General features: G+C 43.8%; 1 protein-coding gene across 1 annotated transcript; it reads left to right on the plus strand.

Moving 5' to 3' along the window:
• Positions 1-23: 23 nt before the first annotated feature.
• On the plus strand, positions 24-22,033 carry TENT5B (terminal nucleotidyltransferase 5B). The gene is made up of 2 exons (XM_081335101.1): positions 24-578; positions 17,170-22,033. The coding sequence occupies exons 1-2, from the start codon at positions 339-341 to the stop codon at positions 18,187-18,189; spliced, it is 1,260 nt and encodes a 419-aa protein (XP_081191227.1). The 5' UTR covers positions 24-338; the 3' UTR covers positions 18,190-22,033.
• The last annotated feature ends 2,322 nt before the right edge of the window (positions 22,034-24,355 follow it).

Below are 24,355 nucleotides of genomic sequence, written 5' to 3' on the forward strand. Positions count from 1 at the left end.
TTCCCGCAGTGCTCAAGCGTTGCTGGCGCGGAGAGAGAGAGAGAGAGGAGGGGACGGGTGGAAGGAAGGGGCTTGGCTCTTGCACGCGCCGAGGTTACGCCTTCCCTTTCCCCGCCCCCTCCGGTCCCTCAGACTGATTTCTTTCCTCGGGTGGTTTTTTTCCCCCCTTCTTCCCGCCCTTACTTCTCCTTCTGGAATTTTCCTCTATTTGGGGGGGGGGGGGTTTAAACCGGCTTGGTTTCCTCTTCCACTCCACGCGCTTGTGTTTTATTCGGGTGCGCGTGCCGCCTTTCTCCACACCCCTCCCTTTCTTGTCTCCCTCGGGAAGAGCCCTCACGATGCGCGCGACCGCGGCGGGGACAGGGACGGCGGGCACGGCCGCCGAGAGCTCGGGGAAAGCGCCGACGCCGACCACCACCACCACGACCACCACCACGCCGGCTGACGGGGATGGGCGCTTCAGCGTCCTGAGCTGGGAGCAGGTGCAGCGGCTGGACCACATCCTGGAGGAAGCCGTGCCCATCCACGGCCGCGGCAACTTCCCCACCTTGTCGGTGCGGCCCCGCAGAATCGTGCAGGTGCGTGAGGGAGCCGAGGCACGCCGTGGACCCCCCTTCCCCCCCACCCCCACCCCACACACGGCTTGGGATCCCGGGTGGGATGGTTTACCTCGTGGTTTTCCCCAGCCTTCTCTTCGGGGCAGGTAGGTAGGTGGGTAGGTGGGTGGGGACTCCGTGTCCGTCTGGAAGGGTGCCCTTCGGGCCGGGATGTGGGATCATCGGGCAGGCCAGGCTGGCGGAAAATGTGTCAGTAGTTGGGAATGCGCATACCAGGGCTTCCTAAAAGTCCTGGCTGGTCTCCGGCTTCCTCGGGAATTAAAGGGCCAACTGCTGCACGGCAGGATATGCAGCTGGGTAAAGTCCCTGCGCGTATTTTAGACGAGCAGCAGCAGCTTTACTGAGAGGATTTATTTTATTTTTCTTTTATTAGATTTATATACCGCCCTTTCCCCCCGAAGGACTCAGGGCGGTTTACAGGGCATTTTAAAATCATACCAATACAAAATGTAAAAGTTAAAAGAGAATTAAAAATGCTGAAAAGGATGCTTAAAAGGTCAGGGTGGCGATTGCTCAGGCTTCTGGCTACTTGTGGGTTCGAAGTGCCAAAGCTTTCTTCTCGCCTATAGGGGTGGGCAGTGCTTTTTTTTTGTAAAAGAAAAAGGTGCCGGAACTCACACATGTCATACAACCCACCTTGCCTACCCTACAAGGTTCCATCCCAAAAAAGGTGCCAGAACTCCGTTCTGAGCTTTTTATGAGAAAAAAAAGCCCTGGGGGTGGGGGAATGGAGAGTCAATTCGAATAGGATGCTGTTAAATTGATTTATTTTATTTTATTTTTAAACTTGGAAGGAAGGGCTTGCATCTCCGGGAAGCTTCCCCAGAGCTGCAGTCTCATCGACTGAGTACATTTGTCACAGTTCTGGGCGTTTTTTTAAATGTGGTCCACTCTGTGCCAGATTCTTTTGTTCTTCTTTGTATTTTTTTTAATTTATTCAGATAACTATTTGGCCACCATCTACCCCATCCCACCCACCCACCCCCATAGAATTTGACATATTATACATTCTTAGGTCTCTTTTTTTAAAGGGTACCTTCTCATTCCTATGAACCTTTATCTTCTATGGGTAAATTTAGGTACACTTTTTCTGAACTAATAGTTCAGATGTAGGTTAACTAGATTATCTGTAGATGGCAGACTATAGTTTAATATTTGGTAACTATTCGTATGAATATCCGGGTCAAAGATCTAGTTGCTTCATTTGCAGAGCATAATTACACTTCATTAATTTGATTTTTTTTTATTTCTGGCTTGTTAAATTTTGTGCATTCAAACTCTTGGATTAATTTTTGGCTTACCATATTGTAGAAAAACTATATTGATTATGTTGTGTTTAGCAATAATCCAATGAAGCAATCCAATAACAGGCTTTCAGTTATGTTACACCAGTGTGGTACTTTTTTCTGAACTGCAGTTTTCTTGAGATGCTGCAACTAAATGTTAAACTACTTACTGTTCATTAGTTTAAACATCTTGCATAGGAAGGGGTAAAGATCTATGAAATATTAGTATAAGTAAACTGCCCACTAGATGGCTGCTATAGTGGCTGTATTATGGAGTGAAAAAGATTGTAATCTCAAGCAAAAATGGGATTTGGAGAAAAGTATGCTTTGAAATTTGTTCCAGGGTGGGGTGTGGTAATCATTTAGGTCTTCTGTGTCAAAAAAGAGTTTTATGTTATTTTCTTAGGTTATATTTTAATATGTGAAGTTGCCTGTAGTTTAGGACAGTTTATGCCATAACATTTGTAGATTTTTAAGATGCCCCAACTTTTCAATGCATTGATTCACAACAGTGCTATTAAGAAAATTAGCTGCCAGGTAATATTTTCATACATTGATTACCTAGGCCACCAGACATATGGAGCAGATTGGTCTGTTGATTTGTGAGGAACTTAATTATTGAAGCAGATAATCAAAAATGCTCAAGAAGAAAGATATATGACTGCAATTAGTTTGGGCGGTATATGACTGGGAGGAAAAGTCATTTCTGTTATGCAGTATAGTTAGAGTGCATAGAAATAATTTAATACACTCAGTTTCCATTCACTTTGAGAGGTAGAAATGACTGGTATCTTTATGTGCCCTATTTAGAAGACAGTCCTGACCTAAAAAGAGCTGTACAGCATTTAAAATGGGTGGAGTTAAATGCAGGTTCCAATAATTGGTGTCCAGATGCAATGAGAACTCTTAGATGAAGCCTTAGGCTTTCATGTATAAATGGGTTATACATGAAGGACTGAGCATTTGGGGGAATGGACCCTTTAGTTCCAAGCCTTTCATAAGTGGCTAGGGTTAGCCTGGGTATACAGACAATCCCTGGGTTAAAAACATCTGAAATGGACAACCCATACGTACCTATTTCCTATTACCCATACTTGCCTATTACCTATTACTATTTCCTATTACTAAAATGGCAGATGGCATTGTCTTTCCTCAAGCTGACAAACTGCTGAAGCTGCCTGTTTTTAAATATATAAACTGTTTTCAGCAGTTCATAAAAACAGCACACCTTCAGCAGTTTATTATCTTGACGAAGGAGAAAGTTGTCCACCATTTTTAGTAATAGGCAGCCCATTTGTAAGTATGAGTTCTGATTTACATACAAATTCACATTAAAGACAGGTGGAGCTTGTTCTTAACGTTGACAATCTGAGGGCTACACATGCTTTGAACTTTCACAGTTTCTTGGCATTAACTGTGTTGATGAGAGCTTGGACTCAGAACATTTTAAAGATGTAAGTTGCAATCTTTGTTCCAACTGTATTAGTGCCTAGGAATCTTCAATGTCTCGGAACTGAATTTGGGGAAATGCTACAAGGAAAGCATATGATGCTAAACAAGTCGGTGTATCTCTTTGCACTGGCTATGTTTAGGGCTGCTGGAAGCTGTGGTCGGTAGGTTGCAGCTTCCCCTTTTGGTTGTGTGTCAGTTCTAAACTAAAAAAACTCTTGGGTCAACAATAACTAGTAGAATGTCAAAGTTATGGAACTAAGAGGCATACTATGTCTTGGACAGAGCTGTGTTTTAATAATGATTGCTGGTTGGTCTTTAGTGGAAGGAATCTAGATGGTGTAAGTTTTTAGTATCTGCCAAGAGTGTCTCTCTTAGAAAAAGACTTGTTTCCATAAAATAGGATTCATGTGGAAGCCTGTGGAAGCCACAGCTAATGAACCAAAGTTGCTATTCATATAATATCTTGTAACAAAAAGATCAATTGGATGGATTATGTGCTGTCAAATTGGTGATGACTCTTAGCAACCATATAGATTCTCTGCAAGAAAGGCATGTTTTATTATGGCCTAATATGGTATCCTGATTCATACTGTGCATTAAGACATAATATGCTTTTTATTTTTATCATAGTCTTGTAAACACTGGTTTAGTTTTGTGTAAAGAGTTGTTTAGTAATTTCTTTAATGTGTTGGTGTTTTGAAATGAGTGTTGCCTTTTACACTGCTGGAGTTCATAAACATGCTAATTCATTAGTAACAAGCAACAGTGCCTAAACCAAAACCAAACCATATCTTGGCATATTTTGTGAGTCCTGCCCATTGTATTAAGCTGCATTATTTGATTTTTTTTTAGTTTACATTGCATAACTACTGCTTGTTAACTATGATTTAGGTTTTTAGAATGTGTGAATGAAGCCACTCTGTAGCATGCCTCAACCATTGTTTTCCAACAGTCAGCTAGACATAGGTGAGGATTGTACTAGATTCCCCACTACAATTCTACAGAGCTTTTCCCTCCCTTTCAGCAAAAGTGAAAGGGAACAGTTCGTTCTCACATTTGGCTGCAACAATCCCTAGTAAAAAAAAAAGTTGCAGTTTGTTTATGCTGTGTTGGCAAACTCTTTACTCATGGAAAAAAAGAATGAAAAAGAGGCAAATGCCTGCTCTTGAAAGTAGTGGATTTCTTGTGGGTTGCATAAAAGCAGGAATGCAATCAAAGTTAAATTCCTGTCAATCACTTGTGCCCATACTGTAGAAAGAGTGGCCTAAGCTTTTCTAAGTTGTCACTACAGATCAGCTGTTCAGAAGCTTCTAACCTTTTTGGAGGGGCTTCACAGACCCTGGGGAGCAGTGTGCCTTGCTTTTCTTGTAGTCAGCTGTTTCAGGTCACCTTTCCATTCCAAAGAACTCAGTACTTTGCTAATTCATGTGTGAAGGCTAGTGCTGCAGATTTATTGGAAGATGGAAATCCCTACCAGCTGTGTTTTCAAAAGAAGAAATGCTGAAAGGCAAATATTTGGATTTTTGTGGGACCAAGTCTCCAATAATGAGAACGGGTTGACCCTTTTGCAACATGCTATATGGGATATAACCAGTTACAAGAACCAATTCCCAGAACTATATTCTTCTTCTTTCATACTACTCTTGTTCATCTTTCTCCTTTTCCTCATAGGTAGATCTATGCCAGGGGTCTTCAAACTTGGCCCTTTTATGACTCATGGACTTCAACTCCCAGAATTCCAGAGCCAGGCATGCTGGCTGAGGAATTCTGGGAGTTGAAGTCCATGAGTCATAAAAGGGCCGAGTTTGAAGACCCCTGATCTATGCTGTAGCTTTCGATCTTAATGTGTAAGAAAGCTCATTGGATTTTTTTGCACCAGAAAAAGATTATGGGGCTATTCAAGCTTTTGGGCAGGGAGGCACAACTGTAAACTACTATGGAAAACAAATTAACTCTTTCTTGGAGTTCATAATTAATACATTTGATGAAGCTATTTAAAGTTGTATGTTGTACTTTGCCCTGACTAACTTGCATGGTGGTTGGCCTCTTGCTTGGTATTCTACAATCTGCTTATTTAGAGCTTGGAATCTGCTAGCAGAAAATAAATCTGCTGATGAAAGTGGTGTCTGGTCTTTTGACCTTGGCTGTATGCCATTAGGGTTTAGGATTCTCTAGTTAGATGTGAAAGTCTGTTTTAGTATAGAATAAAAATGAAAAAAAGTGAAAGGTTCTCTGGTCATTAATGACTGGCATGTAGGACTACCACACTGTCTTTAAGTAAAACACTAAGAATTTTATAGAAAGAATTTGGTAAAGGCATGTACATTTCTCTCTAAATGTTGGTTCTTTAGTAGGGAACCTTTGACCAGTAAACCTGTGATGCCAATAAAACTGAAAAAAAGTGTTTAGGATTAGGAAGTAAGAAAAACCTGGATAATGATACACATCCAGAGATATTAATGGTAGTTAAGAAAATATACTGTACCAGCCTTCCCCAGCCTGTGGACCCTGCAAATGTGTGTAGCCTTCCGTTCAAACTTTTAACAATTTCTAGTAGGGAAAGACTGGTCTACTGCACCTACTGCATAAACCACTTCGATGGACTATCATAGTACTGTACAGGTAGTTCTTGACTTACAACCATTCATTTAGTGACCATTTGAAGTTACAACAGCACTGGGGAAAAAATGACATGAACATTTTTCACACAACTATTGCCGTATCCTTGTGGTCACATGGTCAAAATTCAGGTGCTTGGCAACCAGCATGTATTTATGATTTATAGGGTCATGTGATCATCATTTGCGACTTTCCCAGCCAGCTTCCCAACAAGCAAGGTCAATGGGGGGGGGGGGAGAGCCAGTTTGCTTAATGATCCTATGATTCACTTAACAACCATGGCAAAAATGTAAAATGGGCACAACTCATTTAATAACTGTCTTGCTTAGCAACAAATATTTTGGCTCAGTTGTGGTTATACGGCAAGGAGTACATGTAATCATGTCAGATAATTTAGCTTAGAGGTTAATGTTTATTTTCCCAAAAGCCTCTAGCCGAATATCATAAGTTTATATATCAGTTACATTTCTGTGGATTATAGAATAACTCTAAGGATGGGAACAGCGTAAAACTAGCTTGGGAGGTTGATGAGATAGTACTTGTCTCGGGACCAGAATTTCCATTGTTAAGCAAGATGATTGTTAAATGAGTTGCTCCTGATTTTATGACCTTTTCAACACATTATTAATGAATCATTGCAGTTGTTAAATAAATCACATGGTCAGTAAGTGAATCTGGCTTCTCCCATTGACTGCTTGTCAGAAGCTGGCTGAGAAGGTTGCAAATGACAATCACATGATCCCAGGATGCTGCAGCTGTAGAAAATATTGGTTGGTAAGCACCCAATTTTTGATCACTTGACTGTGGGGGGTGTTACAACAGTTGTAAGTGTGAGGATCACTTGTGAATCACTTGTTTCAGTGCCATTGTAATTTCCAAAGGTTGCTAAACAAATAGTTGTAAATCGAGAACTACCTTTAATGAAGGCATTGCTAACAATTATATTGATAGAACTTTGTCAATATAAAAGGGAAATAACAGCCACTTGCACATCAGTTAATGTCAGTTTTTTTAACATCAGTCACTCCTGGGTTAATGAAAAGCGTTAACTTACAGGTGTAATAGGTATAAAACAACTTGCTCACCATTTCATTCACCAGCTTGGACTTTTTCTGGAAAGGTAAAATTGTAAATGTCACTGCTCAGGGTAGGATGGATTTTTAATGTGCTTATTAGAACTGGGAATCTACAATGTACTCTGAGATGAGAACAGCCTGGAGCAGATTACTGTTTGCTTGATCAGTTCAGTTAAACTTTTACATTGACTTACAACAGCTAGCCATTTATAGCCTTAGTATTTGCTGTCAAGTGTATCCTGTCTTGGCAGGAAGTGAGCCTCAGCACACTTGGATCACTGAATGAGGATTGTGCTTTGCTTTGGCTTGATAAATATATAATCACTTTAATACACTCATTCTCAAAATGAATTGCCTGCATATTAAGGAAGTAGGAGCTATGTAGGGTTTTGTATCAATCTTAAGGATAGCCACGTTACTTTTTCTTGCTGTTGCTTCCATTGCCTTCCTGTTCTGTGCTTTTCCATTATTTCACCAGAACTCCAGAATTCTCATATTTACTCTTTGGAATCTGAAAAATTAGACTTAACTTTAGACTGAAAACTTAGATTAAGAGAAGGTAGCTAGTCTAAATTTTATTCAACAAGCTTTGTGGTTACATGATTTGAAGATTCTTTGATTTTATTCCAACACTGTAACCATTACACCACATGGTCTTGCATATGATACTTCTTTACCTAGAGATTACATAACTTTGTGACATAATACAAATCCATGTTCATTAACATATACATTATTTTGGAATACTCTTTCTATACTTCATTGGTAGTAGACCTCCAAGGGTACACAGGGGCACAAATTTATACTAGATGCTTGTTATCTCTGCCCATTGAGAACCTGGACCAACTGCTTCCAGTACAGTCCATTTGACCTTAAATAGCCTACTCGGCTCTGTGTCATCACTGCCACAAATTACTAAGGATTTGTTTGTCTATAAAGTAGCAACACTGCTTAGTAGGCACTAATGTTGTGCCAAAAAGCTGCTTGCATATTCATTTTATATGGGAGGTGGCTTCATTCCTCTGCAATGACTCAGATGTAACAAGGCACATTAGGTTCTATTTTTTTAAAGCATTGAACAAAACTTGCTGTCTTTTACTACAGTAATTGCCAGGAGCTAAAGTGTTTTCATGGGAAGTGCATGTTTGTACTCAAATAATGTATTATATGAAAATTACACATTCTGTACTAATTGTATTGCCGAACTCTAAATTAGGGCAGTTCCGGTACTATCTTGAATCACCTACTCCAACTGTAAAATGTGTGCGTGAAAAATATATCTAAGTTAAAATCCATCCTTAGACATGGGAAGTTATTAGCTGGCATTAGGAGTAGTCATTGTATCTTATTCCAGTCTATCCTATTTAGTTGTATTTTGGGGGGGGTGGGGGAATGCACAAGGAAGTGCTATGTGTGCTATCTTGAGCTTCTGGAGAGAAAATGAGTTAGGAATGCAATAAATGAAGACATTCATGTTAGTGTTTTTGTGCTAGTTTTATACTTGCTTCAATCATTAATTAGACATTGTCTTTTATTGTACGCCTCCCAGTCATTTAGGTGAGATGGACAGTGTAGAAATCTGATGAATAAATAAATAGGCACTGCAGAACTTGAAATTCTGAAAAGGAGAGTCTTAATGACTGCCAGGCAATTCTAGTATACCTAGTGCTTTACTCTCTGAACACAGAAGCCAAGCTAATAAGAGATGTTTTCAAAAATGTCAAGCTAGAGAGAGAAACTTCTTGATACCACCAAAGCAGGCTGAATCCCTCTTAACATGGCATTCTGTCCAGGAGGAGGTTTGACATGGAAGAATGGAAGAAAAAAGTATGGAAGAAAAAAGAAAATTCCATATATTTTAGAATATACCGTAGTATTTTGTTTCTAGATATTTAATTTTCTGGTTCCTTACAGATTACCTAAGTTTACATTGTGGTAATTTCCAAAATGTGCAGCCATTAAATTTTTAAAGCAAAAATGAAGTAAGTCTGGCATATTTTTGCACACATTTAATCCTTTGTTTGACTAGCTAGCTAAACAGAGTAGTCAGTCTTATTCAAGCACTGGGTGGTGTCCCATCTCTGCCATTCTACCTTAAATTAAGTGGTGAACTATCTTTGGATTATGAAGCAATATTTTTGATGGGTAAAGGCTAGCTACCAGCATCTGTTTGAGAGCCCTTTGCTATTTTTTTTCCTGAATTATACCATTGGCAGTGGAATTATGAAGAACATAGAAGTGGCGTACCAGGCTAAAGTAGTTGAATATAGCTATGACTATAGGGTGGGTGTGATATGGAACATGTAACAGCCAGTATAAAAGGCTTGGCTGGCAAAGCATGGAAAAATGCTGATTTGGCATGAAGGTATTTCAGAGGACAAGCGGTAGCATGTGGGATATGGGTTTGGCTGGTGATTAATTGAATTTTGTAGGGTGTAGGACAGCAGTTGGAGATAGCATTGGTGCTGACAAAGTGGTTTTATTTAGAAGGTAAGATGTTGAACAGTGACAGATTGGACTGAGATTTTCAACTGATAGATTCTAATTTTCTCAAGTATAAACAACACTGTCCAAATAAACAATGGTGCAGTCTTTGCATATATGCTGGTTAGGAGTTTTGCCATTTTAAACCTATTTTAAGTGTGATGCCTTGAAGAGATTATACACTGGTACAGTATATAAAGTTATAGCTTTGACAACAAATGACTATAGCAACAATGGTACTCAAGGTGTCAAGGTGGCTTTTTAAAATCAATACAAAAAGGAAGAATATAATTCACTTTTTTCCTACGTCAATTCCTGGATGCATATTTTATTTATTTTATTTTATTTATTAGTTTTTATAAACCGCCCTTCTCCCGAGGGACTCGGGGCGGTGTACAGAGGAAGGAAGGTATACAGATCGAACAATAAAAATAATAAGAAACACTAATGAACACAAACTGGGACCCCAATTAACGCTATCATGCCAGGCCAGCCTGCTGAAACAGGAAAGTTTTTAAGTCGCGACGGAAGGTACGGAGGTCAGGGGCCATCCGGATTTCTGTTGGTAAGGTGTTCCAGAGGGCTGGCGCACCCACTGAGAATGCCCTCCCCCTGGGGGCCACCAGCCGACATTCCTTGAGCGGTGGCACCCTGAGGAGGCCCTCTCTGTGGGAGCGCACAGGACGGTGGGGTGCTGACATCGGCAGAAGGTGCTCCCGAAGGTAGTCCGGACCCATGCCATGTAGGGCTTTGTAAGTCATCGTTAGCACCTTGAACTTCACACGGAAGGCAGCCGGAAGCCAGTGCAGCGCACGGAGGAGAGGTGTGATATGGGAGTATCGGGAGGCTCCCAAGAGTGTCCGTGCCGCCGCACTTTGCACCAGTTGAAGCTTCCGAGTGGATCTCAAGGGCAGCCCCATGTAGAGAGCGTTACAATAGTCTAGGCGAGATGTCACAAGGGCATGGGTGACTGTACGTAAGGAATCCAGGTCCAGATAAGGCCGTAGTTGGCGAATTAGTCGAACCCGGGAGAAGGCCCCCTTGGTCACAGCTCCAATGTGGTCTTCCAGGGAGAGCTGCGAGTCTAGGAGGACACCCAGGTTGCGGGCCCTATCAACAGGGGGAAGTAACTTGTCCCCAATGTTAAGCAGTGGGACGTTCTGAATCTCCTGGTTTCCCGGTACGTACAGCCATTCAGTCTTGTCCGGGTTCAGTTGAAGCCTGTTTCTCCCCATCCATTCCCGGACCGCTTTCAGGCAGCGGGACATCACGTCTAGGGCATCACTGATATTGTTTGGAGTTGAGATAAAAAGCTGGGTGTCATCAGCATACTGATGGTACCCTACTCCAAAACTGCGAATGATCTCACCCAGCGGTTTCATGTAGATGTTGAACAGGAGAGGCGAGAGGACCGACCCCTGAGGGACTCCGCAAGCGAGAGGCCTCGGGGTCGACCTCTGTCCCCCTGTCAGCACCGACTGCGAGCGACCCTGGAGAAAGGAGGAGAACCAACGCAGAACCGTGCCTCCCACTCCCAGTCCCCTGAGGCGTCGCAGCAAGATACCATGGTCGATGGTATCGAAAGCCGCCGAGAGGTCTAATAAGACTAGGACAGAGGAATGGCCCCTGTCCCGGGCTCTCCAGAGATCATTCATCAGAGCGACCAATGCCGTCTCCGTGCTGTAGCCCGGCCTGAAACCCGATTGGTACGGGTCTAGATAAACCGCTTCATCCAGGATCTGAGGAAGTTGGTGCGCCACCACGCTCTCAACAACCTTCGCAAGGAAGCGAAGATTGGAGACTGGACGAAAGTTATTCAAAGAGGATGGGTCCAAGGTGGGCTTCTTGAGGAGAGGTCTCACCACCGCCTCCTTCAAGGCGGTGGGGAAGTGACCCTCACTCAGAGAAGCAGAGATGACCGCTAGGAACCAGCCTCGTGTCGCCTCTCGAGCTGCATAGGCCAGCCAGGAAGGGCACGGGTCCAGTAAGCATGTGGAGGAGCTTAACCTTCTCATAATCCTGTCCACTTCCTTAGGAGTTACAGGATCAAATTCTTCCCAGATGACGTCGACAAGACTGTCCATGTCTTGTTCTTCCATCTCAGCCCAGTTGGAGTCCAGACCAGTTCGAATCCGAGCGATTTTATCCAGCAGATATTGACCAAATTCCTCGGCTCGACCCTGCAAGGGTTCCTCCCTCACCTCTTGGTTTAATAGGGAGCGAGTCACCCTGAACAAGGCAGCTGGGCGATTATCTGCGGACGCGATGAGGGTGGAAAAGTAGTTGGATTTTGCCACCCTTATCGCAGCGAGATAAGACCTGGTGAGGATTCTTAGTCGCAATCGGTCGGATTCGGATCGACTGGACCTCCAACGGCTCTCTAGGCCCCGTCTCCGACGCTTCATCTCCCGGAGCTCCTCGGTGAACCATGGGGCTCGCTGGGATCTGCGCCGGGTCAGAGGCCGCAAGGGTACAACTCGGTCCAGAGCCTCCGTGGCTGCCTTTTCCCAGGCTTCCACTAAGGCTTCCGCCGAGCTGTGAGCAGGGGGTGCATGCGAGTCCCTAAGCGCTGCCTGGAACTTATCAGGGTCCATTAGGCGCCTAGGGCGGTACCATCTGACTGGCACCGTGCACCCACGGTGGGGGGTGGCAAGGGGGAAGTCTAGCCGCAGGAGGTGGTGATCGGTCCATGACAGGGGCGTAACAGTTGTGGCACCCCCACCGACATCATCACGCCACCGTCCAGACAAGAACACCAAGTCTGGGTTGTGGCCTCTCTCATGAGTCGGCCCAGAAATTATTTGCAACAGGTCCATGGCCGTCATGGAAGCCATGAACTCCCGAGCCAGTTCGGACGATCCTCCCAGGGACGGTAGATTAAAGTCGCCCAAGACCATGAGTCTTGGGAATTCAACCACCAACTCTGAGAGGACATCGAGTAGCTCGGGTAGGGCCGCCGCTGCACGATTAGGTGGTAGGTACGCCAGCAGCAGACCCAGCTGCGCCCCTGGGCCGAATCTCAGTAGGAGAGACTCACACCCGACCATCTGAGGGACGGTGGTCTCTCGCGGGCTAAGGGATTCCCTGATGATAACTGCCACTCCCCCGCCCCTCCCATGAGCCCGGGGCTGGTGCAGTACCTGGAAACCTGGCGGGCAGAGGTCAACCAGAGGAACACCCCCCTCTGGGCCCAGCCAGGTTTCCGTGATGCAGGCCAGGTCCGCATGCTCACTCTCCAATAGGTCACGAATGAGGTGAGCTTTGTTGGCTGCGGACCTTGCATTCAGGTAGACCAGCCTCAGTATGGGAGGGTGCGCACCTTTGCTCCCGGGTCCTCCGGGGGAGAACAGAGGGTCGGAGCGTCTCACCGCCTTTACAGAGCGGAGATGACACTCCCGGTGACGATACGGCCCTCTGTCTGTGCACCTTCTGCCATTCCCCACCATCCTAGGGATGGGACGTTCGTCAGTACGCCACTGGGTGTTATCGGCGACTGGCCCTCGTTGTACGCCGTCGCGAACGGCCGTGGGCCTGGCATGCGTTATGGTGGCTGGAAGGTGTGCCTTTCCCGCGCAACCATAGTCTCCTCCCTCCCCCCTCCCTAACCCCACAAAAAACTTAGCTAAGAACTTAATCAGGGGCCTCTTGATGGGAATGTGCTGGAGGCCCCTGACCCTGCCCGGCCATCTCTCAGAGGCCCAGTGGTTGGGCCCGTCATCAAGATTGGATGTGATGAAGGCGGGTCGCACCCAGGAGAGTGGGGAACCCCTGAGGGCGTGCAGTGCTATGCTAGAGTATTGAACGGGCATAGTCACAGGTGGTTCCGGGAAGGCTGTCCCCTGGATGGTGAATTTGCAGGAGGGTCGAGCCGGGTAGGTGCGTATCTGGATCGTCGCCCTGCCACTGCCACTTGGCCGGGCGAACCCCCAGAAGCAGGCCACTCCTCATCCTCTCACGATGGGTTGTGTCTCTGCTTCCGGAGGTGGTCCAGAACGTACTCTGGGTGAGGCATACCCCATAGAGCTCTCACCACTATGGGGTAGCAGGTGTATGGCCCAGCCACTCTGCCACCGTGGCTAGCACCCAGGCCCGTTATGTCCTGTGGGGAGAGAATGGGCAAAGATGGGTGAGAATGGGCAGAAGGCAGGATGGAGGGATCCATTAATTGGCGTCAGCTCCGGTGGTTCAGCCGCCCCAAACAGTTCCCTCCCTGATCCTCTGGGCGTTGTTCCCGGCCGCAGTTCCATGGCCCCTATTGGTTGGGGACCGTCCAGAGCGTGGCATCTCAGAGGTACGGGAGACCCTGGTGTCATGCCCCTGGTGTTGCCGTCTCCGATCAAGATGTTTCGAGGAGGTGGGTCGGGCCGTCGCCTCCATTGTCCAGCGTCTCCTTTGGTGCGCATCTTTCGGAGGCACCGCCGTCCAGGGGCAGCCCACGGTGGTCGAGACGCCGCACCGCTGCTCTTACCGCCGAAGATGCCGCCGCCACCCGGGAGCCGGTCAGGGGCAGAGCAGAGCCTTCGGCCCCTCCTGTATGGCTGCGAGGGCTGCCGTGGTCCAGGGTTGTTGTGGTCCAGGGGCGGGTCTCTCACCTCCGGCGCCGCCGATGCCTCCGCCTCCGCCACCCGGCTGGTCCAGCTGGTCCGCGGCGTCTCCGCTGATAACCTGGAGACGCCGCCGTCGCCCGGGAGCCGGTGGGGGGGGGGGCCGGGGCAGAGCAGAGCCTCCGGCCCCTCCTGGATGGCTGCGACGGCTGCCGTGGTCCAGGGGCGGGTCTCTCACCTCCGGCGCCGCCGATGCCTTCGCCTCCGCCACCCAGCTGGTCCAGCTGGTGCCGCCGTCGCCCGGGAGCCGGTGGGGGGGGGGCGGGGCAGAGCAGAGCCTCCGGCCCCTCCTGGATGGCTGCGACGGCTGCCGTGGTCCAGGGGCGGGTCTCTCACCTCCGGCGCCCTCGATGCCTTCGCCTCCGCCACCCAGCTGGTCCAGCTGGTCCGCGGCGTCTCCGCTGATAACCTGGAGACGCCGCCGTCGCCCGGGAGCCTGTGGGGGGGCCGGGGCAGAGCAGAGCCTCCGGCCCCTCCTCGATGGCCAGGGGGGGGGGCCTGGAGGCGCCCCGCCGCCACCGCCATCGCCGTTGCCAGCGTCCCTGGATCCACGACCAGCCTGGGGGCTTGAAAAAAAATCGTTGCCGCAGCCGCTGCCATCCTTCCCGCCGGGGCCTCCGCCGCACAGCTGATCGGCGGAGGCGCCGCCCTTGCTCAGCAGTTGACAGCGGCAGAGGCAGGGCGGAGGGTGCTGGCTCCGTTATAACGGTCGCCAGCGGCCCAGGCGGCGGGGCAGGGGTGTCCTGGCACCCCTGCAGTTGTTCCGGGAGGCAGCGGGCGGCATAGTTACCCAGCTGTTTTGCCCGAAATTCTTGCCCCACCCCAGGGGTCCATTGACGTCCCTGGGGGGCTCCTGGGGGGACGCCTTACTGTTGGGGGCTACGGAGCTCTCCCCAGCGCGTCCGCCATCTTCGGAGCCGGCCATGAAGAACTCTCTGCCCTCCTGACTTTTTTTATAACCTGCTTGTACAACTGAAATAAATTTGGCAAGTTATGTTAATCAGATAACTTTTGGAAGTATCCCCATTAACCAGTGAGATTTAAATATTCTAATAGAGAAGCACATTCTTTTTTTTCAGTAAGTTGCTTAATGAAGTTGAATTGCTTCAAAGTAAAACATGTAAAAGTAATAGGTTGTTTATTCCATTATACTACACAAGGACACCAACAAATTAGCCAGGATCTGCACTCTGATTTATCTAGAATAGTCCACAAGTATTTATGCACACACAAACTTGATCACTTCAGCAATATTAGAAAAATTGATAATGACCTCCCAATGCATCCCATATAATCTGTCCAATTAATTGGATAAAATGTGTCTTGCTTCAAGTCCTTTTATGAAAAACCTTGCAACTTTGCAGAACAATGCTCTTGTAACATGCAAAGGGACAAGTGTACTTAAAGGGAAATGAGGGCTAGTCTTTGTATACTTCTAAACCATAAAATTACTAAATAGCATATGGCAATTCACTGTACTGTAAACAGAAATGATTGACACTGACCAGAAAATATTAGTGCTAAATACAGTGTTCGCTAGTCTGGAGCACATAACCTAAAAAGGCAGTCACTGTTCTAATGCCTGATATGTCTTGCCTCTAAACCAAAAGGGGTGGCTAATGGTACACTGTAGCTATACAAATTGACCAGTATTCTGGGCAAACAGCCGTCTTCTGTAAGCTTTATTCTTCTAATATTAAATTATCCAGCTTGCAATTGTGTGCTAGTACTGAATCAGAGAGAAAAAAAACCCTGAGGACATTTAAATCAATTTTTGTTAAATTTGTACAGTTGCTATATAATTGTTTTTTCTTCAGATTGTATAGGTAGATATCGTATTAAGAATAAAAACAGTAGTTGGTATTCATTCACTTTAACACCATTAAAAACCCCGTCTTTACCAGAAAGCTAATTATTATTTTTGGTAGAATAAAATCCTCATGCTCTGGGTTTTGGTGGTCTGAAATTCTGTATCTTAATATATTTTTTCCTAACTGGGTATAACATATGCTTTCATTATAAGTGTCTCTGTCTGAAGCCTGCTTCTGACATTGTTGCCTGATTTAGTCCTGATGACTAAGATGTATATCAATTTCTCCTTTAGTATAGTCATCTGAATATCTCACATAATTTTTCTGAAAGTGTACTGAAGTGATCTTGGAAGAGAACTAAAAGACTGAGGGGGTTGATCTCAACCCTATACAATAATTCTGTTTGTACTTACAGCCTGAGCTGCATTTAAATTTGAACAAATTTGCAGCTGCATGATAATTGAACTTAAATTCTTCACAAGGTGTTTAAAGCTGTATAGTTGCTTAGTCCATAAAGGAACAGATTTTCTTTGTCTTTAAGCCTTGGCATTTTGGAATATCATGCACCGGTTTTTTAACTAACATCGAACTTATTCCACATTTCAAGTTACCACCTCAAGTTTATATCTACCATTTGTGCTACAATAAAGTTGTAGGAGTTCCCGACTTTGAAAATAAAGGTGATAAGAGAAAGCCCAACTATTTATTTTGAACCTGTCGTGGCAGATGCCACCTTAAGACAGAAGAACAATAAAGTATATGGAAGATCTGTTCACCTGTAACTATGCATAATGAAATCAGGACCAAAACCAGAAATCTACTTAAGATCAATGTAGATGTCACACCAAAAATTCAGTAAAAAGACGGTCTGCAGATTATTGGTATAGCTAGTTGTTAACCTTTTCTCCTATACTATTCCTATTTAAAATTTCTTCACCTGAGCTGCTATGTATCCCATAAGACAAGTGTGCAAACAGTGATACAACAATAGATTTGATCATTTCCAGGCATTATATTCAGCTGGGTTCATAGGAGGATCTTGCCTTTGGCTTTTACACTGTGCTTTTTGGCTTGATTTTCTTTATTGTCTCTAAAAATACCAAGGACATATTAACATATTTCAAATTTCCTAGCCTGGAGTCCATTACATTTTCCTTTGAAACTGCTTTCCACACAGTTACTGTCAACTCGTACCAATTTGCCTCTCCTTGCTTTTGCAGGTGGTCCGTAGTCGTCTAGAAAAGCAAGGTATCACTGTCCACAATGTGAGATTGAATGGCTCAGCAGCTAGTCACGTGTTGCACCAAGACAGCGGTCTGGGGTATAAAGATCTGGATCTCATTTTTGGTGTTGATCTGAAAAGCGAGGATATTTTCCAGCTGGTAAAAGATGTAGTGATGGATTGTCTCCTGGATTTCCTCCCTGAAGGGGTAAACAAAGATAAGATCACTCCCATGACTCTGAAGGAGGCCTATGTGCAGAAGTTGGTGAAAGTGTGCAATGAAACTGATCGCTGGAGCCTTATATCGCTGTCAAACAACAGTGGGAAGAATGTGGAACTCAAATTTGTAGACTCTCTCCGCCGGCAGTTTGAGTTCAGTGTTGATTCTTTCCAGATCATATTAGACTCACTATTGCTCTTTGGAGAGTGCTCAGAGAATCCAATGTCTGCAAACTTCCACCCTACTGTCACTGGGGAGAGTATGTATGGGGACTTTGAGGAGGCGATTGATCATCTGAGGAATCGAATCATAGCTACAAGGAATCCAGAGGAAATCAGAGGAGGTGGGCTTCTGAAGTATTGCAACCTGCTCGTGAGGGGATTTCAACCTAAATCAGAAGTTGACATGAAAGCCTTGCAGAGGTACATGTGTTCGAGGTTTTTTATAGACTTTCCTGACATTGGGGAACAGCAACGAAAGTTGGAGTCTTATCTCCAAAGTCACTTTGTAGGGATGGAAAGAAAAAGGTATGATTGCCTGATGACCTTACACAGAGTGGTAAATGAGAGTACGGTGTGCCTGATGGGACATGAAAGACGACAGACGCTGAACCTCATTGCCATGTTGGCCCTCAGGGTCCTGGCTGAACGGAACATAATTCCAACTGTCACAAATGTGACTTGTTATTATCAGCCAGCACCATACATCAGTGAAATAAACGTCAACTATTACGTAACCCACATGCAACCTCTTCTGCCTTGCAGTCACTCCTACCCAACATGGCTCCCCTGCAACTGAATACTGAGAAAAGCTCCAGTCTTTGTCTTCTCGAGGAGCAAAGGCTGTGTGTTCAGAAGAAGAAAAAATAGGTCTCTTGCTCTGAGTATCTTGCTCCTACATTGGAACTATAAGTCTACTTAATCCTGGGAAATTGTGCAGTGATATGTCTAATTACCAGAGATGTTTACAGGAAGAAAATGCTTGAATTAATGTGTAAGGTGGGTGGAAAGGATTAGGTTAAAAGCAGAGCTGCACTACCTTAAATGCAAGCTTTTTTTTCTTTCTTAGTGCAAGAAGCATTATGGGCTGTGCAGACTATTTTCTCTGAACATATTTCAAAGTGATTAATTCCTTTTAAGGGACCAAAGAAATCTTATACAAGTGCCTGCAACCAAAAAAGAAATACTGTAATTTTTTTTGTAGTGGCAGAAATCTATATTGACAGCTTAGTTATGGATGTTTGCCAGGAATTTTTGGTTTTAGGATTACACATTCATTTTTGTCAAGGGAACTGAGGTAGGTAGGCTTTCCACAGCAACCACTGTAAGATGGCTGCTGTCTGATGGGCCAGCAGCATTGATTCACAGAGCAGGGCTGGGGTGGGGAACTAAATGGGGGCTCAATTCATAATGATAAAGAATTTCTAATGAGATGGATTATGTGCCCTCATTGTGAAAACTACCAGAGAAAATAGGAACTACCCTGAATTCAACTTAATGTGCAGTGCCAAAACCCTTAACACATTAATTCCTCTTAAAGGAAAGTCTATAGATCAGTATTTTGCTGTGTGGATCAATATATCTTTTTCATGCAAGGAGCAATTGTTCCCAGGCTTTAATAGTCTCTATGGCTGTCAATGGTATTAGAGTAAAAATGAGCTGGACCAAAAAACATAAAAAGGTAAATGCGTAGCCTTTGTCCTGGTTAAAGGAAAAAACCAGTTAGAGCTTGGCCCAGAAGCCCTCAGCTTTCTGTCTAATAGCCCACTACCGTATCTTGAGAACTTTCTGTTGGGTGTCTGTGACCACCTACTTGATTCCATGTTCAACTAAGGAAACATTTTAACACTGCTTGTTATGGCTGTGCAACGCTTTATAGTCTTAATTTGACAAGGTATCAGTGATGTATTGAATCAAGTCATCAAATTGAGGACGAGGTTTAATGCGTTGAATCAGATGAAGTGATCCAATTTAGATGACTTTTGTTTGAATTGAACTTACAAATTGGATTGACACAATTCAAATCTGATTTTTTAAAAAATACATTAGAATCAGATCTGATTTACACAGGCCCATTGCCTTGCTTTTGCTTATAAAACATTGATGTAGAGAAAATTCCTCATGTATTGCGCTTGCTACAGTAGAATACCGGTAAGTAGGAGATGAGGGAGAGAGCTGTAGACAACTGTACCCAAGAAATTGTTGATGTCTTGTCAAATTAGGTTTTGAAATAATTATTTACCCAGCACAATAATCCTTCCTGTATATTTTTTGGGATTGCATAGAAATTTTACAATATATCAATTCAGATTAGTTTATACTTTTTAGGTAGCTGAGGCAGCAGATACTTTGGCTGTTGGACATACCTGTGCTGTAAGGGATACACAAAAATGCTCCATGGTGTATCTTTGAAGGTTGACTTATTTACTAATCTGTTTTCTCTGCACTCAAACTGTACCTTGTTGGAGCAGATGAAGAAAAATAATAAAATATACTTGGATTGTGTCTAGCTAACATCCTGCCTCTTCCTGAGAGACAATGAGCTGAGATGGTAAGGCAGTTGTGTAAGATCTGTTGACTAATTGACCAATACTTACCCCAACTTCATCCACTTTGGTATTTTTACAAGTTATACAAGCTAAGAGAAACTTCTCATTTGTGATAAATCCAGTGCTGTGTAAATAGATTTCTTGAATATATACTGGTAGGTGACTTTAGATGATTTCTCCTCTATGCTGGTGAAGTCTTCCATATTCTGCAGTGAATATGGCTGCAGTACCTGATGATTAAGGGGGCTGTCCTAGGTTTCCTCTGCCGCCTGAAAGAAGGCTCTGCTTTTCTAAACTGTCCCCTTTGACAACCATTTGATAATTCACATTTACAAGGAGGGAAATGGGTTTGCACTAAAACCGCACAGCTGGCTGCCAGCAATGTTTTTGACTTAAAATGATGGGTGAAAATTTAAATAGTAAAAATTGCCTCTTAAAAAAAAACAGATCAATGCTATGTTTGGGGGGAAAAATTCTCCCATGTAATCAAAGGCTTGCTGGATGCTTTTTTAAAGCACTTTGCTGTATAGGGATGTGTGGTGAAATGTAAGTAGAAGCTGCACCAGATATATCTGCTGTGATACTGCTGTTTTCCTTGTGTGCATGAGAATATCCTGAAAAGTTTAACACTATGAATGGCACTTCTAGACTTGTGTTTGAATGTGTTCTGCAGCTATCAAATCTGTCATGCAATAAGCCTGACATAAGAACTTTGGATTCTTTAGAATCTGTCACCATAAATAAATACAATGTATTGAACTCCATTGAATTTACTTTACTTAATCATACCAAAGTACCATAGTTTTAGTTTCTAACCCTCAATTCTCTCTTTGGCCTCAAACAAAATTGATCTAAATTAGCTTTCCCCAACCTATACATTCTAGATAAACTAGACTACAAGGAAAGGCTGTTTTAGGCCACCCAAATTAAAAAGCTCCAGGAATAAAGGTGACTTCCAAACTGCTATCCTTTCTCCTCCTAAGTACATAACTGGCTTTTGCAGAGTAGGTGAAAAGAAGTAGGAAACGCCATGCTGAAGTTTCACTACAGTCTTCTGTCCTCTGTGATTGTATCTTTTACTGATGATTGGATGATACTTGTCCCAGTTCATATATGGTACGATCCGAGGCACAGGACTAACTACTCTAGAGTGCCAAAAGAAAAAAAAAGGATAGGGAACATTGCTACAGAGGAGTCACATCATTTCTGCCAAGATACAAAATGATTCACATCTTCCTAATGCAATAGTATTTAAGTACATATTTAAATTACCTTTCCAAACAGTTCTAGATGGAGAGAGCAAAGAAAAAAAAACCTCATAAGTACATGAGATTTATGCATTGCCTTCTCTGCCAGTCCTCTGTTTAATCAGTGGCTGCCTTAGCTGCTTATTATGCTCTTCTTTCTAGAGTAAATGGAGAGTGTTGAATTGAGGTTTGGGATGCTATACTTCAAAGTATCCTATGTATATAGAGGACTATATCTTAACATGGCTTGTGAATTGTCAAATTATTAGTGATAATGGATGCTTGCATGGGGGAATAGCCTGGCTCTGTGTGCCTTCCAGATACCTTATACTGCTATTCCAACAACCATTTGCTATTGACTAGGCACGTAAATGAAAGTTAATATCTAAAGCTACTGGAAGACATCTGGTGATCTAGCCTGGTTCTGATTTTTTCTCTATCCCCTTTCAGTAGTCATTCTTGGCTTTACTTGCTATCCTCAGAACACTTACTCAGTACAACCTTCCATTGTGAAATTAATTTGGTCTTTAAACATAATATGATATAGGTTGGGGGAGGGGGTCCTGCCAAGTTTTTACCTCTTATGCCATTCCAATAGCACAAACCCTGGTCCTAATCCTGTAATTGGCGGTTGTCTCTGAAACTGACCAGAGCAGCACAAACCACCTGATGTGGATGGCTTTTTCTATTGTTGTAGCAGATCATTCCTAAACAAAAGGATGCTTGTGGAAAACACTAGTTGTGATCTGAAAAGGGGCTTTCAATGTTTTGAGTGTTTGATCTCTTAAAAAAAAACCCTAATAAAAAATCTATTTTCTCAAAAGTTGGTCTGTCATTTTTAATTGAACAGAAAAGCCAATATCAGAATGATGAAGGCTAACAGCATAGACAATAAAAACCTTAAGCATCAGATGTACTAAATGTGTATACGTGCTCAGCTTATTGTTGGAGGAATGTTTAATCTGAGCGTAACAAATTGGAAGAATGCTCTACAGTACAGTCCAATACTGGTTTAATAGTTACCATAGCAATAAATTTAAAAAGTCTTGCCAAATGTAGTAATGTAGGTGTATTTAAAGGATTGTAGGTGGGACAGCAATTTAACAAATCAAATAGTATTTTTATTTCTACTTTCTTAGGTTTGATACAGGTTTGGGAAGTTTGATGAATTGCTTACAGTGCTATACTTTCTGGCCTGAAGCCTATTTATCATGGTTATACCTTGCCTAGAATATGACCTAGGTTATATACCAGTGAGCTATGATTTACTTAACTACAGTTCACAGGATAAATCACAATGGGTGGAGTAGGTCTGTCCAGTATACTGAGCCAAAATTGAGCAAAATATATGTTCCAGCAGAGGCTTGGTGGCTGAGAATTCATTTGGATGCTGGCTCCTTCCAACCTTATGCTTCTATAACTTTGTGTGCTTTATGAACCAGTCCATATTTGTGTTCTGTCATGTTTGCAAAATTGCACTTCACATCCAAGTTACTCCAAAATGACTTGTTTCCATGCAAGGTATTTAAATTCAAGGGTAATTTTAAAAAAAACTCAGAAGGAAGCAGCTATTGCTAAGTCCTGTGCATAGGCTAATTTGTGATCTGACAGGTTCTTTCTGCCAGAAAATGTTCATAAATAGAACTTCTTATGGTGCTATTCAAATCAGCTCTGAGTCCGCATGGAAATGGTGTGAAATTGTGCTGAATTTTGGATAGCAGTGTTGATTGTCCATGTGCTTGTTAAGCATTGGTTGAGAATGTAAAAATAAAAGCTCTAATTATTTTGCAAAACGTATATATCTGAAGTAGAGAAGAGGGAACCAATTGTCTCAAGGAATGTAAAGGTAAAGGTAAAGTTTTCCCCGCACATGCGTGCTAGTCGTTTCCGACTCTAGGGGCCGGTGCTCATCTCCGTTTCATAGCCGAAGAGCCAGCGCTTGTCTGAGGACGTCTCCGTGGTCATGTGGCTGGCATGACTAGACGCCAAAGGCGCACGGAACGCTGTTACCTTCCCACCATAGTGGTCCCTATTTTTCTACTTGCATTTTTCCGTGCTTTCGAACTGCTAGGTTGGCAGAAGCTGGGACGAGTAACAGGCGCTCACTCTGTTACGCGGCACTCGGGATTCGACCCGCCAAACTGCCGATCTTCTGATCGACAAGCTCAGCGTCCTAACCCACTGAGCCACCGGAATGTATCTGAAGGCAAAAAGTATATGGTATCCTCTGATCCGTTTTTTTCTGTTGAACACAGTGTAGAGAAGGAACAAGATGATGAAGAGAAAATTATTTTTAATCATTAAATTGAATTATCTTCTTTGCCAGCATCCTATATGCATGTTTTCCTATCTTTGGGAGTTCTTACATAATACTGTGCTTAAAAAAACCCACCACTCAAAGGTTTAACCTAATCACTTGGTATTTAGTAGCTGGTTTCCAGAGTCCACTTAGGTTTCATTTTTTCAAATGGAAATTCCCAGCATCTGATCTTGCAAATAGTTAATAGCGTATGCTATGGAAGTCTCTCCTAAGGGAATTAGGGTTGTATGGACAGAGTGTTGGTGAACTTGTGACAGTGTCTAGCTAAGCCTACAGTACAGGACTGTTGAAAGGTTGATGCTTAAAGTTCACCAAACAATGTAATAAATTAGAGGTCCCTCTCACCTTCCAATTTGGACTTGGACCTTGTTGTTTATGCTGAAGTGCAAACTTATAATATGTTTTTAGGATGTGCTTTTTCCTGGAATAATAAAGATTTGTAAGTCTTATTTATTTGCCCTGATCTAGCCTGTTCTCCAAGCCATGCCAATGTCACCGCATGAGCAACAAACACCATATGGCACTTTCTGGCAACATCATTCCTCCACTGTCCTCTGAAGATAATGTTTACATTCAGTGAATGTTGATACGGATAAGTGTCTTCAGTTTTACATGGGAACACCTAATGGGCCCTAGACTATGCCAAAGATGGGGAGAGTCGTACAATGCAGTTAATATCTGCAATACACAATGTCATTTCCAGTGCAAGCACTGTATTGCTGCAAACAGATGAGGAACAGACCCAATGAAAAACAGGACCACAATAGGGTAATTCCAAGCCTATTTTATGGCTCTCTATTCACTGTGTGAATGAATGGGAGTGGGAGAATCAAGATCTGAGACTCATTT

This window comes from Vipera berus (assembly GCF_964194415.1).
Source record: "Vipera berus genome assembly, chromosome: 9".
NCBI lineage: Eukaryota > Metazoa > Chordata > Lepidosauria > Squamata > Viperidae > Vipera > Vipera berus.

Excerpts from the sequence above, each read along its gene's own strand:
- TENT5B (XM_081335101.1), top strand. The coding sequence starts at position 339 with ATGCGCGCGACCGCGGCGGGGACAGGGACGGCGGGCACGGCCGCCGAG. Across the intron at positions 579-17,169 it reads GGCCCCGCAGAATCGTGCAG|GTGGTCCGTAGTCGTCTAGA; the intron begins GTGCGTGAGGGA and ends TTGCTTTTGCAG.